This window comes from Corvus moneduloides, chromosome 1, assembly GCF_009650955.1.
Source record: "Corvus moneduloides isolate bCorMon1 chromosome 1, bCorMon1.pri, whole genome shotgun sequence".
Lineage (NCBI taxonomy): Eukaryota > Metazoa > Chordata > Aves > Passeriformes > Corvidae > Corvus > Corvus moneduloides.
Genome location: NC_045476.1, coordinates 128,330,909 through 128,353,464, shown reverse-complemented (window position 1 = coordinate 128,353,464; position 22,556 = coordinate 128,330,909). Strand labels below are relative to the sequence as shown.

The 22,556-nt window shown below is 41.0% G+C and overlaps 1 protein-coding gene across 1 annotated transcript; it reads left to right on the top strand.

Moving 5' to 3' along the window:
* The first annotated feature begins 5,711 nt into the window (after positions 1 to 5,711).
* On the top strand, positions 5,712 to 22,288 carry VCPIP1 (valosin containing protein interacting protein 1). Its single transcript, XM_032126865.1, has 3 exons — positions 5,712 to 8,606; positions 13,809 to 13,895; positions 16,861 to 22,288. Exons 1-3 carry the CDS (start codon positions 5,918 to 5,920, stop codon positions 17,730 to 17,732), a joined length of 3,648 nt encoding a protein of 1,215 aa, XP_031982756.1. The 5' UTR covers positions 5,712 to 5,917; the 3' UTR covers positions 17,733 to 22,288.
* The last annotated feature ends 268 nt before the right edge of the window (positions 22,289 to 22,556 follow it).

Below are 22,556 nucleotides of genomic sequence, written 5' to 3'. Positions count from 1 at the left end.
ATACCTAGAAATCACATCCAAGACAAGAAAGTGTGGTAGAAGACGCCACTTACTGGAAGGTTGTTAGTGAACTGCAATGAATTAATGAACACGAGAGCTGTAGTTTAGACCTTATAGGTGTATAAAGGATCAAGGACCTTCTGAGCTATCAGAAAACTAGAAACGATTAGAATATCTGGCTACTGGTGGTAAGGCTGTTTGTGCATGTTGGAAGATGGGGTATTATGCTCAGCTCAGTTGCCAAAGGACAGGGCAGAAAACCAGTTGGAAGGGTTCATCTAGTTTAAATTTGACGTGTTATAACATCTAGTTTAAAAACCCCCAGGAGAAAATCTAAGGATAGAGTGGTTTTGTTTGTTTTTCTTTTTTTTCAGCCTGTTGATCCACTCCTACCATTTTGTATTTGTTGTCTCCTATGTCTTCAACTCTGAAAAACACAGGCTCTCAACCTGTGAAATACTTCCAAATTCGAAGCATAATCATGAGTCAGGCATCACTGCTACATGCTCTGTAAGAAGCACTTGATGTCTTTGTCCCCCATTTATATCCTTGACTTGGCAATTCTTCTGTACTGGAAATGCTGTTCATTCTTTAAACTGGATATTTGCAGGGAGAATTTCACTTAGGACCAGACAGTTAATTGGGACACTTAAATACATGTGATAGTCATACAGATTTAAGTAAACCTTTAACAGCTGATGAGATCAGTGACTGCATATACTGTGAACATACAAATCAATAGGGCAGGGAGTGTGTTAGTTGCTCAACCTATTTTATTTTGAGGCATTTATCTTTTAGTGTAATGGGATTGTACCATTTGTTCAATTTGTATTTGACAGAGCAGAGTGGAAAGCAGATAAACATTCACAGTAATTGCCATTGAGGCCTCCATATAATCAGGTTACACATCTAAGCTAATAACACTTACATTCTCCTTTTTTATAACGGTCTACTGCCCTAAAGATTGATTTTCTATTGACAGTTCCTGAACACTGACAGTCTGATGAATCCATTTTGTATGCCAGTTGTGCTGACATCAATTCACAAAGCGATATGCAGAGTAAAAAAATGTGGGGCCTTAACTTTGCAGAGGAGTTTGCATGAGAAATCAATTTGAAATGTTTTCAAGATAGGGCCTCAGAACCAGATTTTGAGCCAAGAAATAAAAGGAAAGCATAGGTAAACAAACACAAACCAATATTGAACAGCTTGACTTGGATGTGAGATTTACCTGGCATGAGAGTCAGCTGTAGAATTGTTCTTATTGGACAAGGCTGTACCTGAACCACCACTGTGAACGTTGATTTTGCTGCAGCAAAGCCTTTGAGCAGGTTATTTGGATGGTTGTAATTAGTACTGGAACCTCTGCCCAGTATTTCACTTTTCATGTTGTTTTCCTAATGCATTCATGTTTTGCTAACACACATTCCACGTTTTGAGCAACCCAAATTTGGTCTCGTGTAGGAATGACTTCAGTGTTAACAGAGAGCATGTAATAGTAGCGTGGATTGCTGAACCTGGTGCAATGGCAGCAGTTCAAGCTCTGACTCTGTGAAAGCAACTGAAGGAAAACATTTTTTAATTTTGGAGATCATTGGAAGGCAGTAGAAGAGGGATATGGAAGTTATTCAGTTGGATGCATCCAAGACAAGAGTTACCAGTCCAGGTCCCCAGGATAAGTCAGGTGCTGTTTTCTAACTGCCATTGACTAACTATTAATTAACCCAAAGGTTCAGGAAAGCTGAAGTTGCTCAGCGGTCATTCCTGTCCTTCCAGAACACTGCTGGGCTGCACCCTGCCTCTGAGGACCAGGAGATGAGGCGGCCTGTGACCAACACCCCTCTGGAATACCGCAGGTAGCATGGTGGTGACTGCTTGGGGCTTCTAACAGCGCCTGCTTAAGTGATGGGCAAGACAAAAGATGTAGTTCAGCAGCAGTCTGGAAGTGAGTGCCACATTGGTTTAACAGGAACAAGAAGTAAAGAGCCCACACAACACTCGAAGCTGCTCTGTGCAGTGGAGCACATGCTGTTGTTGACTCCTTGTAGCTGGTACTACTAATAGTACTTATGATATAAGTACTATCCAGTTGTGGGTCTACACATGCTTTTTAGACACTAGGGTATCACATCTAAATAAAAAAATGTTGCATTCATTTTGGGTGTGATGATATTGCCATCTTCCCTCTAGCTCATACTTTTGTTTTCTCTCTCCTCTTTTCTTGAGTGTAAATGTAGAGAGCTTTCAGGGCCAGGTCAGGCTAAACTGCTAGTCTTGCAGGCTAGGCAGGATCAGCTCTGCAAGGGTTTCAATGAAGAAAACACCAGATTTTAGCTATCCTTTCTGAAGAGTGTGCTGAGGTATAGCTGAAGGCTGATAATAACTTTCACTTCTTGACAACATAGACCATCTTCTAGTTTATCATGATCTGTTCTTTGGCACACTGCACAAGCCTTTTGTTTCTGTTTAGCTGGAAACTTCTGTCATTGCTCTTCCAAAGAAACAAGCCTCTGAAAAATAATTGCTTTGACCTGGGGATGACCCATTTCCTGGGGGTAAATGACAAAGAAGAGAGGGAATAGCACTGGGTGAAGATCAAACTGAAATTTTTACATCTTCCATCCTGGGCCTGAAATGAATGCCTGGTATTTTGACTGTCAGTGCTTGGTTCTCATCAACAAAGTGGCATGGGTTCAGGTATGTCCTGTTGCTGAGAATTAATCACTCTTCTGACCCATTACAAATAGATTTAACTTTGTAATCAGCGTGATCTTCAATCCTACTTTCTTGACTGTGATGTTGTTTGCCTGTGAAAATAGCATGGCTCTTGCTGTGATCTCTGGTAGGACTCATTGCTACACTCTGCAGGGTACTTACTAACAAGGCAGGACACGGTATTTCCTGAATATTCCTTTAAGACTGCTTAAAGATTTAGTTACTTGTGTAATATGTAGTCAGTGATACAACACAGAACTTCCTTATCCTGTTTGCCAGATACAGTGTATAAAGCTTGTAAATAAAGATGCATTTAATTTGCATAAATGATTAGTTTGCCAGAGAATTGTGATTTTTTTCAAAGATTCTGTAATGAAAGTTTATTGTTGCAGAAATTTCTTGGGCAATCAATCATGATCATAAGTCTGCATATAGCTGGAAAACTTACAAATGTCATTCATCAAAAACATCCATGTTAATTAGGGTCAAGCCACCATAAAAGATAAATTATATTCAGTAGAGGAATCTATCAGTGAAACTAATGTAAGGAATAGAAAGGAGAAATGTTTTTGACTTTACAGTCAGAGTGCTTTCATAAAAACATCTGGTTGGAGAAGTAAACAAAACATCCTAAGTTCCATTGGTTTTGACAGTACAAGTGAATTATTTCACCAGGGTGCTCCCTATTATTGACTACAAAGTACTGTTAAACACTGACAGAAGTGTTTATTTCACATATGTGAAAAATTGGATTGTTCCAGAGGCCAAAATTCTTTGACATTTCTTCAAAACGAAGGCCGGGTTAGCACAGGATTGTCACCGGCCGATGCCCTGAATGGTGCCCATTCTCAGTAGCTGCCACAGAGTTTCACAGAAAACAGAGGCTTCCCTATTTGCATTTTTACTGTGTTCCTGCTACTTATGAAGGGGAGACTAAGGAATGAATGGGCACAGACTGCTGATTTATCCCCAAGTACAAGGCACATTGGCAGGATTGTGGAGCTGGTGATGCTGCTACCTTACTGTCATACACATAAAAAAGTATTAGTAGCAGGCAAGAATGAAAATCTGTCTCATAATTTTCATCTTTTCCTCTTCAGACCTGCCACATATTTTAAAAGATCAGTAAAAGATTACACTGTGGAATTCATACATTTACACATACACACACACACACACACACACACACACATACACATACTTTCTGTGCTTGACAAATTACTGAAACCGAAAGGGAATGAGCATGCACAGCTCAGCTGCTGTCACTGGAAGGTGGCAGTACTCAGTCTGTCACAGGGCCAGGCCCGGAGCCATTTTTTTCCTTAAGCCTGTGATAAAGCACGGAAACAGATTTTTTTTCTGTATGTATTAATCATCTGAATCTTTATAATTTAAATGTCAGATGCATAAATTACTTTTCATGGATTAATGAAAATGAAACATGCCCTTTGTATTGGAAAGTACAAGCACAATACTATCTCTATGATACAATCTCTATGATTTTTATTCTAATTTTAGATCATTTGAGTGACTATAGAATAGGTGAGGCCTTGGGTTGTAAATTCCAAGTGTTTGTTTGATAGAACAAGGGTGACGGAGGAGGGAGGAAGTGGTCATTTTTTTTTTTTTTTTTGCCCTTGTGTTCATAGGGGTAGGTCACTGGGACTTGGAAATACCCTGTGAGGTACTACCTTGTCCTCTGACATTCAGCTTTTTTCCCCCTTAATTTAAGGATAAATCTCTATCTGGAATAGCTTTCAGAGAGCTAAAGTCCCCCGTTTGCAGACAGTATCCCTCCTTGAGTTCTCCACATGAGTACACTGGAGCCCACTGTAATTAGGTTGGAAGTTGTGAACATTATTCCATTTCATTTTGGCAAAAGTATCATTTCCAACGGCCATTGGAGATAACGTAAGCGCCAGCTCCGTTCCCTCATTATCTCCTCACGTAGCACCAACTGGAGGGATCACTCGTGTTAACAGCTTGCTCTCGCGTCTCCTTGAGGCTTGTTTTGTCGCTATCAGCAGCCGGCAGCCAGGGAACACCTCCGCTCAGATAGCTCACCCCCCGGACAGGCAGCCCGGCGCGGCTCCGGGGGAATCGAAACCCCGACGAGCTCAAAGGGCAGGCACAGTCCGGCCGCCGCCACCCGGGCCTGGCTGCGGCGGCTGTCGGGGCAGAGGTTGGGGTCAGAGCCCGTGTGCCCACGCCTGCAGGGAATGCTGCCTGGCAGGGGACGCTGCTTGCGGTGCTTTTGGAAACCTCCGTGGCCAGGGAGCCCTCGGGGGCTGCCCCAAGCACTCAGATTCCCCTTTAGCGTCACTGCTGAGGGGAAGGCTGGGGCCGGCCCCCGCCCTGTCCCTTTCTGTCAGCCCCTTGTCGGCAGCAGCCTGTTGGAGCTGAGCAGCCTCCCGCCCCCGGAGCCTGTCCGGGGGGACAGGTGACACGGGAGGGAGCGTCGCCTCGGGGCTCCTGCGGGGCGTTATCGGGCGGGGGGCGACGAGGCAGAGGAGTGATGTACACGGGGGTGTCACCTCAGACCAGCCCCCGAGGGGGGCAGAGGAGGGATATACGTAAGAGTGTCGCCTCAAACCAGCACCCGCGGGGCACAGAGGGGGAATCTACACGTGGGGTGTCACCTCAGACCAACACCCGAGCGGGACAGAGCAGGAAAGTACATGTGGGGTGTCACCTCAGACCCTACTCCTACCCCCAGCGCTCCCGCAGGAAGCGCAACAAGCACCGCCGAGTGCCCTGCGCGTCCCACCCGGCCCACCCGCTCGCGGACTACACATCCCAGCAACCCCGCCGGGGCTCGCCCCTCTCCCGCCCTTCCCACCCCCCCGTCCGCCGCATGGCACCACGGTCCCTGTAGTCTCCGCTGGGTACTCCGATCCCTTCCCCATCCCGGGCTTCTGCGGCGGGTAAAACTACCACTCCCGTCCGCCCCTGCGGCACCGCGCGTGCGCCGCCGGCGTGGAAGTGCGCGAGGCCGCGGCGCTGCGGGCACTGAGGCGGCCGAGGGGCGGTGAGAGCGGCGACGGCTTCCGCGTCGGACGGGGGGTGGCGAGCGGCGCTCGGTACCGCACGGGCGGCACCGGCACCGGCGGCGTCTGAGAGGCGGCGGTCGTTGTCCGGCGCGCAGGGAATGCGCCTGTGAGGGCGGCGGAGGAGCGGGTGCGGGTGAAGCCCGGGCGGAGCGATGTCCCAGCCCCAGCAGCCGCCGCCGCCGTCCCCTCAGCAGCAGCCGCAGCCGCCGCCTCCGTCCGCCTCCAAGAAGCGAGACCGGCGCATCTTCTCGGGCACCTGCCCCGATCCCAAATGCCAGGCGCGGCTGTTCTTCCCGGCGCACGGGCCGCAGGGCAGCGGCAGCATCGAGTGCACGGACTGCGGGCGGCGCCACGAGCAGCGGCAGCTGCTGGCCGTGGAGGAGGTGACGGACCCCGACCTGGTGCTGCACAACCTGCTGCGGAATGCGCTGCTGGGCGTCAGCGGCGCCGGCCCGCCCCGCAGGAACACTGAGCTCGTCAAAGTCAATGGCCTCTCCAACTACCACTGCAAGCTCCTGGCCCCCATCCTGGCCCGCTATGGGATGGACAAGCAGACTGGCAAAGCCAAGCTCCTCACGGAGATGAACCAGGGAGACATATTTGACTGCTCCCTCCTGGGCGACCGCGCCTTCCTCATCGAGCCAGAGCACGTCGAAACCATGGGTTATGGGAAGGACCGCTCCGGCAGCCTCATATACCTGCACGACACCCTGGAGGACATCAAGAAGGCCAACAACAGTCAAGAGTGCCTCATTCCTGTTCACGTGGATGGAGATGGCCACTGCCTTGTCCATGCAGTCTCACGAGCCCTTGTTGGCAGGGAACTGTTCTGGCATGCTCTCAGAGAGAATCTCAAGAAGCATTTTGAGGAGAATCTAAGCCACTACAAGGCGCTTTTCCATGACTTTATTGATGCTGCAGAGTGGGAGGATATTATCAATGAATGTGACCCTTTGTTTGTTCCACCAGAAGGTGTGCCAATGGGCCTTAGAAATATTCACATCTTTGGTCTTGCCAATGTGCTTCACCGGCCTATCATCCTGTTAGACTCCTTGAGCGGAATGCGAAGCTCTGGAGATTATTCAGCAACGTTCCTCCCTGGTCTGATACCTCTGGAAAAATGCATGGGAAAAGATGGCATGTTGAACAAGCCGATCTGCATTGCGTGGAGTAGCTCAGGACGTAACCATTATATTCCTCTTGTTGGAATAAAAGGTGCTGCTTTACCTAAGCTGCCTAGGAAGCTACTTCCTAAAGCCTGGGGAGTTCCTCAAGACCTCATCAAAAAGTATATCATGTTAGAGGAGGATGGTGGTTGTATTATTGGAGGAGACAGAAGTTTACAGGATAAGTACTTGATGAGGCTTGTTGCTGCGATGGAGGAGGTTTTCATGAGTAAACACGGTATCCACCCCAGTCTTGTAGCTGATGTGCATCAATATTTCTACAGAAGGACTGGTGTAATAGGGGTCCAGCCCGAAGAGGTCACTGCAGCTGCCAAAAAAGCAGTGATGGACAACCGCCTTCACAGGTGCCTCATCTGTGGGGCTCTTTCAGAGCATCACGTTCCACCAGAGTGGCTGGCTCCTGGGGGGAAGCTGTATAACCTGGCAAAAAGTACCCACGGCCAGCTAAGGCCTGACAAAAATTACAGCTTTCCCCTGAACAGTTTGGTGTGTTCTTACAACCCTGTGAAGGATGTGCTGGTACCAGACTATGGCCTGAGTAATTTGACTGTTTGTAACTGGTGCCACGGTAACTTAATGCGTCGTGTCAGAGAAGATGGGTCTGTTTTGTATATTGATGGAGACAGAACTAATACTAGGTCTACAGGTGGCAAATGTGGCTGTGGATTCAAGCACTACTGGGAAGGTAAAGAATATGACAATCTGCCTGAAGCTTTTCCTATAACTCTAGAGTGGGGTGGAAGAGTGGTGAGAGAGACTGTCTACTGGTTCCAGTACGAAAGTGACACCTCTTTGAACAGCAATGTGTATGATGTCGCCATGAAACTTGTTACCAAGCACTTCCCTGGTGAATTTGGTAGTGAGATTCTTGTTCAGAAAGTTGTCAACACAATACTGCATCAAACTGCCAAAAAGAACCCTGATGATTATACCCCTGTAAATATCGATGGTGCTCATGCTCAAAGAGCTGATGATGTACAGCAAGGACAAGAGTTAGAGTCACAACTTCCAACCAAAATAATTTTGACTGGACAGAAGGCTAAAACTTTGCACAAGGAGGAGCTGAATATGAGCAAAGCTGAAAGAACTATTCAGCAGAACATTGTGGACCAGGCTTCTGTAATGCAGAAACGGAAAAGTGAAAAATTGAAACAAGAGCATAAAGGGCAACCCAGGACTGCTTCTCCTGGGGCTGTTCGTGAGGGGCCCTCGTCCGCACCTGCTACACCAACCAAAACCCCGTATTCTCCAACATCCGCAAAAGAAAAGAAAATTCGAATAACCACCAATGATGGGAGGCAGTCAATGCTTACCTTGAAGTGCACTACCACCTTCTTGGAGCTCCAGGAAGGCATAGCGAGAGAATTTAATATTCCCCCGTATTTGCAATGTATTCGCTACGGCTTTCCTCCGAAAGAGCTTCTGCCTCCCAAAGAAGGCATGGAGAATGAGCCCGTTCCTTTGCAGCACGGTGACAGGATTGCCATAGAAATCCTGAAGGGCAAGGAGGAAGGCAGGCAGGCTGCCTCAGCGCACTCAGCTCATGCTGTGAAGCACGAAGATGTTGCTGTGACCAGTAAGATCTCATCGAAGGATCTGCAAGAGCAAGTCGACAAGGAGATGTATTCGCTCTGTCTTCTGGCAACGCTCATGGGTAAGGCTGACTTTGTGTTATTCTTCAAAATTGTGTTTTTAAGTAGAAGATAACATTTTGCAAACTGCAGTTACATACACATTTCCTTTTTTCTTAAATCATGGTTACTCAGGTTAATTCCCTTATTCCTTTACTAGAAGAACATTTAATATGCTGTCAGTGACTTTTAGAAATGCATGTATGAGGTATATGAGATACTTGTTCTTCCTTTGCTATAAAGTCCTCTTTTAAAAATTGCTGTTTAGAAGTGATTGCATTGCCTCTGCCGTCCTGTCTCTCTCTTTTTCCTGCCTCTCATTAGGCACACATCTGAAGTGTATGTGTGAAAGCTACATAGTCTCTTTTTTCCTACATCTCCCTCAGGTTTCAGGAAATACATTCAGAACAGAGGTGAGAAGGGGATGCTGAGTGTCTGCTCATTGGAAGTTTGAGGAACAAATTCACCTTTGTAGTAGGATGAAATCCTGATATTTGGCCCCACAGGGAGTTGTCTTGGTTTAAGCAAATCAACTTGACATTTTCTACTTAGGTAATCTGTTAATTTTAAGTGAAGATCTGGTCTTTTTAAAGGGCTGAGAAAAGTATTATTTCAGAATATAAGCGGAGGAGAAACTGAAAGAATCTAAACATGGATCTGAATTTCAAAGGTTGGACATAGGGTTGCAGAGCTATACTTATAAATTATTAGTCATGTAAATCTGACTGTTAATAATTCAAGACAAAAGGACTTTTCTCAGGTGCCTGTGTTTTTTATTTGCGTTTTTGAACTCAGGAGACTTGGACCCCCATTTGTGTAGTTTGTTCATCAGGTTTCACAGTTACTGCTGCTTTCTGGCAGGAAGTAGAACTGTAATTATCATACATTCAGCTCTACGAACCAGTTGAATAGTCATGTTTACAGGTTTGTTTTTTTTTGTGGTTGCCTTCTCTTTTGCTGGAGGGATTTGGTGTGGCTAAAGCATGTGATGTTTCAGAAACGAAACAATTACGTAATCACAGAGTGGTATGTCAGAAGTTCATCAAGCAGAACTTTGATTCTTTTCCAAGTGTGATTGTTTACTCCTGTGTCTTTTGCAAGATAGTGTGCTGAGTCACTACTCACCTTGTCACACTGACATTTACATCCCAGTTCCAAAGTGCAGGAAAATGTTAGGTTTAAAAGTTGTCTTAATTTTGAGATGAAGCTTAACAGAGTGCTTTCCTGTCTGCAGGACATACTGCTGAAAGTATAGTTATTGGCTTCAAAAAACTTTGGCTTGCTTTAAAAATATCTTGGCTACTTCAGCATTAAGGTGTGTCATTATTTTACAGGTGCTTATCCATAAACTGTAAGTTGATCTTGTATGCAAGAATGACTTTTTGTCTTTGCCATCATTACTGTTAGATTCTGCTTTAAGAGCACAGGTTAGAATAGAATTTACCTCACCCTTCTCTGGCTGCGTCCGTCGTGCATTACTAATAGAAGTAAAAGCAGCAGCAAGTGATGAACCAACCAGTTAAAAAACCTTGTTCAGCTACTGAATAAGATGCTATTATTATATTATCACTCTTCTGATTGGGTCTTCATTTTCCTTTAAAAATACTTGTGGAAAAAACCTTGTTACTAGACTGTTCACGATTATGATTTTTTCAACAGATTAACAAACTTCCTAAGTCCTTGCACTTTCTTAAGAGTGGCAGTTCCTCAAGGTGGCATATTCAGTCTTTTTGGGACAAGAAGCCTTAGTTTTTCTCAATGACATTTCTGTACTGCTAAAAACTGCTGCAAAAGTCTGAGAGCCAGCTTTGTGACTTTGTTCTGCTAAAAGCATTCCTGTAATACAGTCAGATTAGAATGTGTAGAGTCAGATTAGAATGCTGTTGCGATAGCTCACTGGGCCAGACACACTTTTCTTTTCCCCAGTGCCTATAGTGGAAGTGTGTCTTCAAACATCCATAATTATTGATTCTGTGTGCTTAGAAGATTTTCTTTCCTACAGAATCTCCTGTAGGCTGAAATATTTCTTTCTTATTTCAGCTACTATAATTTGTCTTTTCTGGTTTCAGCTACTTATTAGAATTTTAGATCGTGTTTTTTAATTTTTCTGTATATAATTTAAAAACAAGCCCTGGGAAATTAAATACTGTAATTTCTGGACCACTTAACATATTATGCATGACTTTTTGTAAAGCTTTCTCTTCTTTTTTTTGTTTAGCTCAAAATACAGAATTCTGTAGGGAGATTACTAAAGGAATTGGAATTTTACATTAACATATTTAAAATGTTGTATTTTAAACCAGATTTAATTACACCCATGCAGAGGCACTCTGAATACATGCAAGCCAGATATGAATGTATTTTGCTTGGGTTTTTTTTCGTTGATTAATTCATCCATGCACAAGGAATCAAAAAAGACAAGTTTAAATTAAATGTATTATTTGATACCAGGATTTTCTTGGAATTAAACAGCTTGCTTTGAAGCCAGCTGTAGTTTTCTATAACATGTTTATCAATTGAGTTTTTTATTTGTGTTGCACTTTGGGTGTTCTCTCTGCTCTCTGAAATGACAGTCTTTGGGCTTACAGCAGGTGCAGGCTAACTTGTACCAGCAAACAAGGCATGTTTGTGGGTAGGACAGTCTTGATTTGTTACCATACCTTAATGTTTGGGGGTTGGGGTCTGGTCTGAGGAAGTGTGTACTGGAGTAGGAACAGCGCAGAGAACATAATCTCTTTGATAGATGTAGTGTCTTGAGGGAGTTTTTAATCTAAATGATTATCCAAATTAAGTTGTGACCTATAAACATTTCACTGCCATGGCAAACAAACCAAAACAAACAGTAAAACTCAACTAAAACCAAAAATGTGCAAACCTCAAATGTTGTTTTAGTTGAGTCACACATACTAGTTCTTCTGATCTGGGAAAGTCCAGTTGTAACTGTGGGCTTTTTTGGTCTTCCAGTGGGAGATGTCTGTCAAAACAGCATTTTTAGTTTGTATTTCTTTTCGTGGCTGATGCTTTTGTATTGTGAGCCCTGTTCTCCATGCTTTCCTGCATGTAGTCCTTGTTTAGTGTTGCATAAAAGGCTATATAAACAGTTATGCTTCCCTTGTGCAAGGCTTGAAAAATCATGCCCTTGGCAAATAGGGAATCTTTCCTTGAAAAGTGTCAGTAATGTCTAAAATTGGGCTTCTCCTAGAAGTCCAGTGGTTGTCTTGTGGAATGAAAGGGAGCCCTTCAAATAATAATCTATTGCTTGATGCAGCAGTAAAGGAGTCCTCAGTATGGAGTCCTGCTGTCTGTGGCTTCTTCAGGCTTCAGTGAACTGACAGCTGTATTGTTACTTCTCAGTGCAGTGGTTATTATTTTGATTCTGGTGGGCAGTGTTTAAACCATCAGGAAAACTTGGAAGAGGCACAGTAGTGATGCTCTGGAGACACTGTGTATAGGGATGTGCATTTCAAACTGTAAATGAGAATAAGGATACAGTTAGCAGTGACAGAAGACTTCCTTCAGTAGATCATGGAATATAAGAAAGAAGAGTAGTTGGTTTGTTACTTGGGTGTTCTTCTTGGAAGTGAAGGCCAAATTTGTGAGCTTGATGTGCAAATGCGATGAGCCTGAGCATATATGATTTGATGGAATGCTTTCAAAATTAATCAGATAGTATAGGTCTCCTGTCTTTAAAACGCCCAAAGACAGAATGTGGTGAATGTGCACTGTACCTTTGTAAAGAGAATGGGGGCTTGAGTAATGCCTGTAGTGGAGAGGTGAGCAACAGTTGCAGGGGAACAGACGAGCAGGGGAGCGTACAGAGTCCTGTGCCTTTTGTGCCTGCCAGGGAATGGAAACACAATGCTGGAGAGTGGCTTGAAGGGTTTCCAAGTGTAATGTAGCATGTAATGCTGCTATCATGAGGGTGAAATACTTTCTCACCTGAGGCAGGTGGGACAGGAGAGTAAGTCACAGTTATCTTGTGAGATATACAGTAAAGAAATGCAAGGAGGGATTTAGATGTGCCATATATTCAGTATTTGGAAGCTATTAAAAATAGCTCTTTTATTTTATTTTCCTTATAACAACACGCAAAGACATATTGGTGGGTTATATTTTACAGCCTTACACATTCCAGCTGTCTCTATCCAAGTAGTACATCCAGTTAACTATGGTTGAAGATTTACATTCTCCAATCTTAATAGAAATTTGAGAGATGTGGTTATTGAGATTTCAATCCTACAGAAGGGGGCAATTTCTATATAAAATATCTCTGTATGTTTCCATAATATTTGATGGAAAGTGGGAAAATCAATTTTTTTCTGAAAATGTGTATGCGCAGTAGTTGTTTCTGCATCAGGAGAATGGAATTTATCAGTACTTTCTGTTTGCATTGCTTAGACAGCTACATAGCACATGTCACTTCTCTGGAGCAGGTAAGTGGTTAGCAAAATAAGGAAATGGTATAGGCAAAACGCAGATCTGAACTGATTGAGCAGGTGCTGTTAGGTCACTGATATTCCATCACTGTAACCCAATTTTTCTGTTCCTTATATTCCTTTCCTTATGTAGTCTAGGTTGGTTTTTTTTCACTCTGTGACCTTTAAAGATACCACATTTCAATGCCATTTTTGGCATTGTTGAAAAATGCTGGTTATACAGGACTGCCGGGGCCTCATGGTTGGTATTTTGCTTCCGACTCTCAAGAAAAGCAAGGTACAGACACACCTTCTATGCAGCTGCCTGGATGGATATTTGTGTCTCAGCTGCAGTGTTAAGTCTGGTGTGTGGCAGCTGTGAAATTGAGCTCTGATTTTTGAGAAGGTGTAGGGAATTCAAGTTTTAATGAGCAAGGATATGTGCTTGAATTTTGGAAGCGTGTTAATAATTTCCTAGTTTAATGTTGAAAGCAGAGATAGGAAGGGAATGGAGACTGATTTTTAGGGCCTGGCAAAGAACCAGAAGCTGCACTTTGGATCAAATCAAATTTGGGAACCTTTGTATTAGAACATGTAGGATATTTGACTGCAGATAGTGGTCTATTTTTCTGAAAGTCTCTCAATGTCCCGGGCTCCTGTTCTGTGCATTTGCAATAAAAATTCAAATTCTTTATTGCATAGAGGAGAGCGAGGACTCAGCTTTTGATTTAAGGAGTTACATTTTCAGCCATTGTCTATAATATGAAAATAAAGCTGTTAAATTTTAATGATTGTGTTTCATTTTTCCAGGAGAAGATGTTTGGTCTTACGCAAAGGGGCTTCCTCAGTTGTTTCAGCAGGGTGGAGTATTCTACAGCATAATGAAGAAAACAACAGGTATTTTTTGGGTTTTGTTTTTATTCCTTCTTTCCTCTGTTTTCAAATCCTGAAAATTGTAAATTGGTATTGAGTCACTTGTAAGCATAAATATTTTTTTTAAATTCTATTACTATGGTAAATTTTCATTCCGAAAAGATCAGAGAACTCCTAATGCTCCCTCAGACAGACTAAGACTAGGGAATCTGACTAAAGATGCTTCATTGAACTTAAACCTCTTTATTTTCTAAAATTTCCACTCCCTGAATTGTAGAAACAACTATTTTTTTTTTTTTAAAGACAGTATGACCAAAAAAAGTCAACTGATTTTTTGTTTTTCTAATTTTTTTCTCCTGTAAAGATCAAACAACAAGAAAATCATAGGACCTACTCCTGTTATACTTTAAAACGCTTACTGGATAAAGAGTTTTATCTTTCTCATGTTCTTCTTAGTAGATGTTTTATACAGGGTACTGTATGTTTTAAATTTAAATGGTTGATTAAATTTGTTTTTCATATTCCTAAGATTATTGTTCAAAAGCAAAGCTATCCATCCCGTTCTGGTGTTGCTGAGTCTTGGGCTCTGTGCAAAATAACCAAGCAAGCAGAGTTTATTTGATTTTTAGGTGGCTTTATAAATGCTGCCTACAAAGAATAGCAACTGTTTCTTTAGAGAAGAAAGTACTAAAGGAATTATTTTCTCTCAAAGAAATTCTCTCAAAAATTTCTCTCTTATTTTCTTGATGAAATCTTTGCATTCACAGTTTAGCTCTTGTGCTTTCAGTAATGGTTCCTTTGCTGCTTTCTTGCTGTTTGATTTTTTTCTTAGGCGGTTTTATCAGCCTTAACCTTATCTTACTTATTTCTGGAAATTAATTAAAATGTGTGGTATACTCAATGCCCATTATCTCTCACTGAATTATTAGCCTGGATAATAGAGTTAGCATGCAAGTGTCTTATAGCAGATCTGTTTCCTTTTAGTTTTCCTTCTTTTACTATGCTTGTACAGTAAAGACTGGTGTATTGTTTGTGGAAAGTGAATTGGCTTAAACAGTGCCTGATGGAATGGGCATTTTTGACCAATTAATGGCTAGCCAGACTTGAAAGCCTGAAATGAATCCAACGAATTTTAACTCAACTCATAGAAAACATCTGACTTAAAAGCCATTTTTCCCAGCTGACTGTCCCAAGAAATAATGCTGTGGGAGACGATAGTGTAAAATGCCTGCATGCAAAGAAGTGCAATAATTTCAAATACAGACTATCTTGGTAGGTACAATTCATATTTCAGCATTAGCACACTTTTGCAATTCCAGTGTGCAACAATCTGACTCATCTTTCCACTTTAAGAAGCTCCTTATCTATTTGTAATTTGTAATCTTCTAATGTAATAATGCAGCTATCATATTGGACCTTTGGGACAAAGCTGTCTGTGAAGTGTAGGTACTGTTAATCAGTTGAAGTTTGATTTAATAGATCTTGTTTAAGATCTTACTTTGAGATTTCGGGATTGCAGTTTCTGAGGCAGTTTTGGTCAGTCATAGGAATTGTTACAGTTCCCTCTTTTGCAAATGAAAATTGAGCTGCTAAATTATGTACTTAAAAGATGTTCTTCAGGCTAAGTTAGACAGGTAGCTGTTTGAGGTTAAATTTTTTTCTGCGTTTTGGCTGTTTGGTTATTGGCTCCCATGGATATGTAAATAAAGGAGCTATGTGTCTGAAGCTCTCAGAATAAAATCTTATTTGTAGGTTCTCTGCAATTGTGCACGTGTGAATCAGAAGCTGTGGAGGATGAGAGAGACTGGTCAGTCAGTTCATTAGTATGAAAACAGTTAATTCTCAAATTATTGAATGGCCTTTTTCATTGATTCCCAGAATACTCATTTTGAAAACATAGTATTTGACAACACAGAAATAGAATTTGCTTGTTGTGTTTCTTCCCTTCTGAATAGTTTCTGGTGGTTTTCTTCATAAATTTTGAGAATCAGAGGAAAAATCCCAACAATTTACCTGTTCCTGGCACCTTTTAAACAGTGTTGTTTTCATTGTTGCTCTCCATGCACAGGTGGTGGAACTAAAGTGAAGAGAATGACTGCAGCAAAGTTTTCATCTGCAGATAGCTTTTAACTCACAGAAAGCCACCATCACTGAAGTGATACCTTACTGCTTTTACCACAGCCTGCATGGGACAGAATTGAAAGAGTTATTTTGTGTTTTATGGTGATAAACTGTAAGAAATGAATGTCAATTTTTGACACACAGAAGCTTCAGAACTTAAAATGATCTAGTGAACTCTCAGTTTTAACAGATTGGTCAAACTGTAAGTGGGACAATTAAACAAACAGCAGATAAAAAATATTATGCATTATGTTTGTTTTGTAAAGGTTAATAGTTATAATCTCCAGGTCTACTAAATACAGTAAGCTTGAAACACTTCAGTTAATCTAGCAACATTTCCTCTCCAAAAAGAAGACTAAATAGCAAATTTAAAGTTCCTCAGGCTTAGCAGCAGTTATGCAACCTGAAATCCTACTACAGTTCTAAGTAGTATGGAAGGAGTCTTAAATAGTATTTCTCCAGACAGTGTTTTGAAATGTGCTTCTTGTCAGTTTTCTGGTTTTGGTTTTTGATGGTTTGGTTTTGTGTGGTTTTGGGAGGTGTGGGTTGGTGGTAGTGATGGGGTTTGGTTTGTTTTACATTACTGCAAGGATAGAACGGCAAGTTGTAGTGGTGTGGTTGTTTTATCCTGTAATAGTACAGAACTGTCTCTTCATCAGAGTCATAATAGAAGGCAGCAGCATCTTTGCAGTGTACTGTGGTTGCTATTGTATGGCATAAAAGCCTAAGCTTTTTCTTCCACAGTAGTAACTTTCAGTGTTTGATTTTACATACTTGATTCAGTAAATTTAAATACAGTAATTACTGTGTGTTCAGAGCATGCCTTAAAATATGTTAGCACTTTGAATAACTTTTCCTATCTTTATAGGTTTGGCTGATGGCAAGCACTGCACTTTCCCACATCTGCCTGGTAAAAACTTTGTGTACAATGCAGCAGAAGACAGATTAGAGCTGTGTGTGGATGCTGCTGGGCACTTCCCGATCGGTCCTGATGTTGAAGAGCTGGTTAAAGAGGCCTTAAGTCAAGTGCGAGCAGAAGCTACTTCAAGAAGCAGGGAAGCAAGTCCTTCACATGGAATGCTGAAGCTGGGTAGTGGTGGAGTAGTGAAAAAGAAATCTGAACAGCTACATAACATAACTGCATTTCAAGGAAAGGGTCATTCCCTAGGAACTGCATCTAGTAGTCAACAACACGATCAAAGAGCCAGGGAAACACCACTTTTAAGAAAGCATAGCACAGAAACGGACTTCAGTCCTTCTGCTAAAATTGAGCCTTCTGTATTCACAGCTGCTTCTGGTAACAGTGAGCTTATTCGAATTGCTCCAGGAGTTGTGACAATGAGAGACAGCAGGCAGCTTGACCCCACTTTGATTGAGGCACAGAGAAAAAAGTTGCAGGAAATGGTCTCTTCTATTCAGGCTTCAATGGATAGACATTTGCGGGATCAGAATACAGAGCAGTCAGCATCAGTTGATGTATCTCAAAGAAAAGTAGAGGCAGTGAGTTCAACTGCTAAAACTGGGAGCTTTCAGGCTGCCTTACCTGAATCGTTTTCTGCACCAGGTGGTACTGAACTCTTGAATACTGAATCAACTGATGGTAACATGGTAAATTCTGTGGGAACAACATTCCCTGCAAGGTCTAAAGCACAAAAGGGAAATTCCGTTGAGGAGCTTGAGGAGATGGATAGTCAAGATGCAGGAATCACTAATGCAACTGAGCCAATGGATCACTCTTGATAGGTTACAATCTAATAAGGGTAGAAGAAATTACTGTTCAAATGTAATGTTTATTGGCTGGGCCACACAAAGTGATTAGTTATTAAATCTTGTATGTATGTCAAAGATTATATCATCTTATTCAGTGCATGATAAGCGTGTGATTGGCAATAGCTTTCAATATTACCATACTGCTGCCCAGGCTGGCTCTGTTACCTGTAAACTAGTTATTAGGAAATGCACTGAGATGAATATCTGCTGTACATGTGGGTTCTTGAAAATTCTTTGTAATTTTTAATTTCTTTAAAGTCTTAAAATTTAAGCCTGTGCAAGGTTCTTACCATGCTAGCGTAAGGTTACTGGAAGGGCTAGAACAGGCAAAACTAGAAACATGGCAAAGTTAATTCTGTCCCAGGTACTTAATTCCAATAAAAATACACTATAAGCATAAAATAGACATAAATTTCAAAAAGTAACTGAAACTAAACTTCTGCTCAATTTGATAATGCAGCATATTCAGTACCTTAATTACGTTGTGCTGGCACTTCTCCAGTGTAATAACTTTTTCATTCATATCCTCATCTCAGAAATCTTGGAATAAGTGTAACTTTAGTAAACTAAAGTCTAAGTTCTCCTATTGTCAGTTAGGAAGCAAGTTAGAAAAAAGACCACATAGCATATGATGATATATTGAATGTGGTGTGGTTATGAATGGCTGGCTGAGCCAACACAACCACTTCTGGTGCTCTTTTGGTAGCATGTCTTTATTTCCTCCCAGATACCAAACTGGTCAGGTGGTTGTGCAACTTTTGAGACAATTATGGGAGAGAAGTTGGCAATTGCAAGTAAGAACAAATGTTCAATGGCAAATCCATTTCTTTTAGAAGACTTAGTTGCTAGCATTGGTTAGAAATGGCAAAAATGAAATAACAGCTGTCCTCTTAAAAGCAAATTAACAATTTATTGGAAGGAAATGACTCTCTAACACACATTATCCTAAAGTGTTTGGTGATAATTGAACTTTTGGAAGCTCACTGTTTACTCTGTGGGAACAAGGAATACATGCTGTTTCAGTGTCTATAAAGACTACCCACCTCTCTCAGCCTCACTTCAGTTTGTGATGCAGATTTCTCTGCATCAGTGATAATAGAGCTGGTATCCACTTAAGTAGTGTGTTCATCAGACAGACCTGTAGTGCTAGTTTTTAAAAAGCAGCCATTGTGCTTGCTCCCTAAGGATGGAATGTGTTTCTGATACTGCACTTTGCTTCCTATCTTCATAGTCATTTAAATGCACTATTGTTGCTTCTTCTCATGGTAAAATAACATTGAATGGATGAAAAGATGTTAATACAACTTCAAAGGAATTAAGAGCATTTAAATACTGAAGTCTGTGTTTGTGCACATGTAGGTTTTTACCAGTTCACAAATGTGGTTTGTGTTGTATATGTTTGTATTCAGAAAAGTCTCCTCACTTTTTACATTTCTAATCACTTAAACAGTTCTAAGCATTAGTATGATAAAATGTCCCATGAGGAAGGATTTATTTTTGTATGTAGAACTGAAATGAAGCAAGTCTCTTAAAGAATAGCCCTTCTCTCTTGTTAATGAAAAATGCCTCTGTTGGTTAACTTTTTATGTGGATGGTACAAATATTTTATTATTTCGTACACTACTTAGAGGTAAAATATAAATATCACATTTTCACAGATAAACGAAAAATGTAAAGATCTCAAATTGCTATCTGGTAAGTTTAGCAATTTGGAAACTTGGAATGTATGAAGTAATTGGCTTGCCAGAACTGACCTTGCTGATGCACTGATTAACTGGCAGGGCTTATTCAATGAGAAACAGGATGCACATGCAGCAGCTGGAAGCCTGCCATGACTTCTGAAAACATTTAGTCTCCCATGAATCAGTCTAGCTGGCTGAAGGCTACATCTATATAGAAAATGTTGAGTAGAGGCTTGTGCTTTGTCACAGTGTTAGAAAAGTATAGCAGTGACTTGTTCCTGAGAAAGAGTTTAAATTGGGAGAGGCTGAGGGGGAAGAATCTCCTGGATCTCTTGCATTTTAGACCAGGTAACCACTGCTTTGACAGTTTTAACCTTTTCTTTATTAAAAAAAGTCTTCCTTGGCTGGAAAAATAATGAGCAAGCAGTGTATATGAGAGAATTTCAAGTTTGAAATAAATGAAAATATTTATTGCACATCATTCTTATTTCAAGGAAAAATGCTTACTTTTTTCATGCCTTTCTGGTAAGACTGCAGAAGCTTGTGTGCCTTTTACTGTGTAAAGGGGAAGGCTTGGTTTAGTTTTGACATACTTCCCATTTCAGCAGTAATTTGACATTTTCCTTCTGATCTAAATAGACATAGAAACAGATAATAGCTCTGTTTGACTCACCATTAGTGTCATTTCGGGCCCACTCAAGTCGTGTAGATCAGAACCCTCCAGTTCCTAAAAGAAGATGGTCTCAAAGGACTGGTAAAATGGTGTCAATCACAAGATCCACTGGTGTGAATTCTGGAAGGCAGGATTGTGCATATTTCTTTGCAGTGTTCTTATCTCACGTGGCTTTTTCATGCATTTAATATCAGTGGTTTTGAGAAAGACAGCTTTTGATACTCTCAAGTGAAGCTAAACTCATCTATGTGCCAGTGAGATGTGTGACTGTGCAGGAGAAGTGAAATAAAGAACTCTGAAGTGTAAGTTGGAACAGATGTTTCATTTGGTTGCTGCCAGTGGGTGCAAATGTGAGTTGAGACAAATCTGTGTGCCTGTCTAAGGAGCACCAGTGTGCTTGTTAGAATTCCCTGTTAGAGTCAGGAAAATGCTGATGGGGTACAAGGGCAGGGAAGACTTTGGCTCGTTGTGGATGAGAAGATGTGTCAGTAGGACTTCTCAAATGTCAAGAAAGATGCCCTTTGCTCAAAAAATAAAAGCAAGCAAGCCAAATTCTTTCCACCAAATTGCCTGTGGAAAGAGGTTTTGGTTTTGAGTACCCACTTTGATTACTTTCTTGTCTGAAGGCCAACCATCTTCTACACTATGTCTCATGGCAAAGAAGACACATTATTAGAAAATCCTAAATGTTGCTATGGCTTAGTATGTATAACCTGAAGAGAAGATGATTACTGAAAATACAGGCCTAGTACAAAAATAAAAAGGGGAATGAACTAGATTGCTGATGAGCATGTGGGAAACCTTGGGAGAACAGATCAGTTTTCCAGGGAAATGCATGACTTCTACTACTTCAAATGGCTGGGTGCTTAATAAGGTTGACTTTTTGATGGTGCTGTTTCTCTCTGAATTGTTTGCATTTCAGGAAGGGAAATAAATAGCAGATTTTCAAATGAAATCAAAAGAAATGTATTTGGGATGTCTTCCCTGTTGTAGTCACAAAACGACTGTGTGCATTTTTGGCTTTGTGAATCTCATATAGTTTACTAGTCTTGTGCTGGCTACAAAATACCAAGCTAAACGTTGCCTCTGATGGAGTGCTCTAGCAGTGTCACAGAGGCACAGTGCCACAGGGCTGTGTGCTAACAACTCTGCAAGGCCAAAATACTTGATTCATAAAGTAGAATCTGTTGTCACTGTCACAAGGTTAGTGGAGTTGCACGCTGCTTTTTCAATGCGCTGAAAATGCCAGGTATACAAAACTCATGATCACAGTTGGGAGGGTGATTCTTGGTATGAGTAGTATGGAAAATGAATGATTTAAGAAGATGCCACTGTTATCTCTACATTTGTTTGGCTCCTATATTTAAATATCAGAATCTACATGCTTTTGTAAAATAATAATAATATTAATATGAAGTTAATCCTTTTGTTAAAAAAAGCCATAACAGAGAGTGGTTTCTTTGTTTTGCTTGTGGATATCAGTTTAGCTTCATGAAGAAGTTGCTTAAGATCTTTAGAATGCAGGATTCCCTCTGAGCCCTTATGCCTGTGGTTGAGCAATAAAAGGTTGAAACAAGAGTGGTATTTTCAGAATTATTTTACGTTTGATGAGGATTATTGCCAAGAAATGAAGGAGTGCACTTTTAGGAGGGAATGCTATTTAAAAGATGTATAAATAGGAATTAAAATAGTGTATATATTTAGAAAAAAATCTTTTTAAAAAGTAAGTGCTTTACATGTTGAATTAAAAACAAATTAGCATAGAAACTATACCATCTTCACAGTACTGGCTGTTATCCAGCAAGGTTTGGTTTGTTTTATTTGTGATTGCTGTACTAATTATATTTGATTTTTTTATCTGTAATGTAACAATAGTGTATTATAACAGTATATAGTGTACTATACTACACTTCACTGTACAGTATTTGGAATTTTCTTTGATTGCTATATTAAAACTGTAAGTTAAAACATCTGCATTGGTCTTATAAGGTGCAACTTTTATCTAGCCTTTCACACATTAGCTTGTTTATTTAATACAAAATAAGTCAGTTGAAAATACATTAATTTCTGCATTTTGCATATAGATTGCATTATACTTGTATACATGAATACTAGTACAGAAGTTGAAAAACTGATATAACTCTTCGGGAAGTAAAATGTGATGTCATCCATTTTCCTTTAGTAATGCTTATTTTAAAAAATAACATTTTTGAAAGAAAAGGTCCTTAAGGAAAAAATTAAAATTTTGACCTCATACCTGTTCTAAATATTTCATTGAATGTATAGGACCTTTGAGAGATTTCTAAACCATATATGTTTCATATATTTGAGACCAAAATTCATGACCTGAGTCTTTTTTTCAAAGTTATCACCAAGAAGATGTAGAAGAATGCTGACCGAGTCAGCATTTAAGATACCTTGCAATCCGTGATCTGAAAC

What these genes read in the sequence shown, in the direction of transcription:
- VCPIP1 (XM_032126865.1), top strand. Translation starts at nt 5,918, where the DNA reads ATGTCCCAGCCCCAGCAGCCGCCGCCGCCGTCCCCTCAGCAGCAGCCG. An exon ending in TCTTCTGGCAACGCTCATGG is followed by an intron (nt 8,607 to 13,808) that starts GTAAGGCTGACT and finishes TCATTTTTCCAG; the next exon opens with GAGAAGATGTTTGGTCTTAC. An exon ending in CATAATGAAGAAAACAACAG is followed by an intron (nt 13,896 to 16,860) that starts GTATTTTTTGGG and finishes CTATCTTTATAG; the next exon opens with GTTTGGCTGATGGCAAGCAC.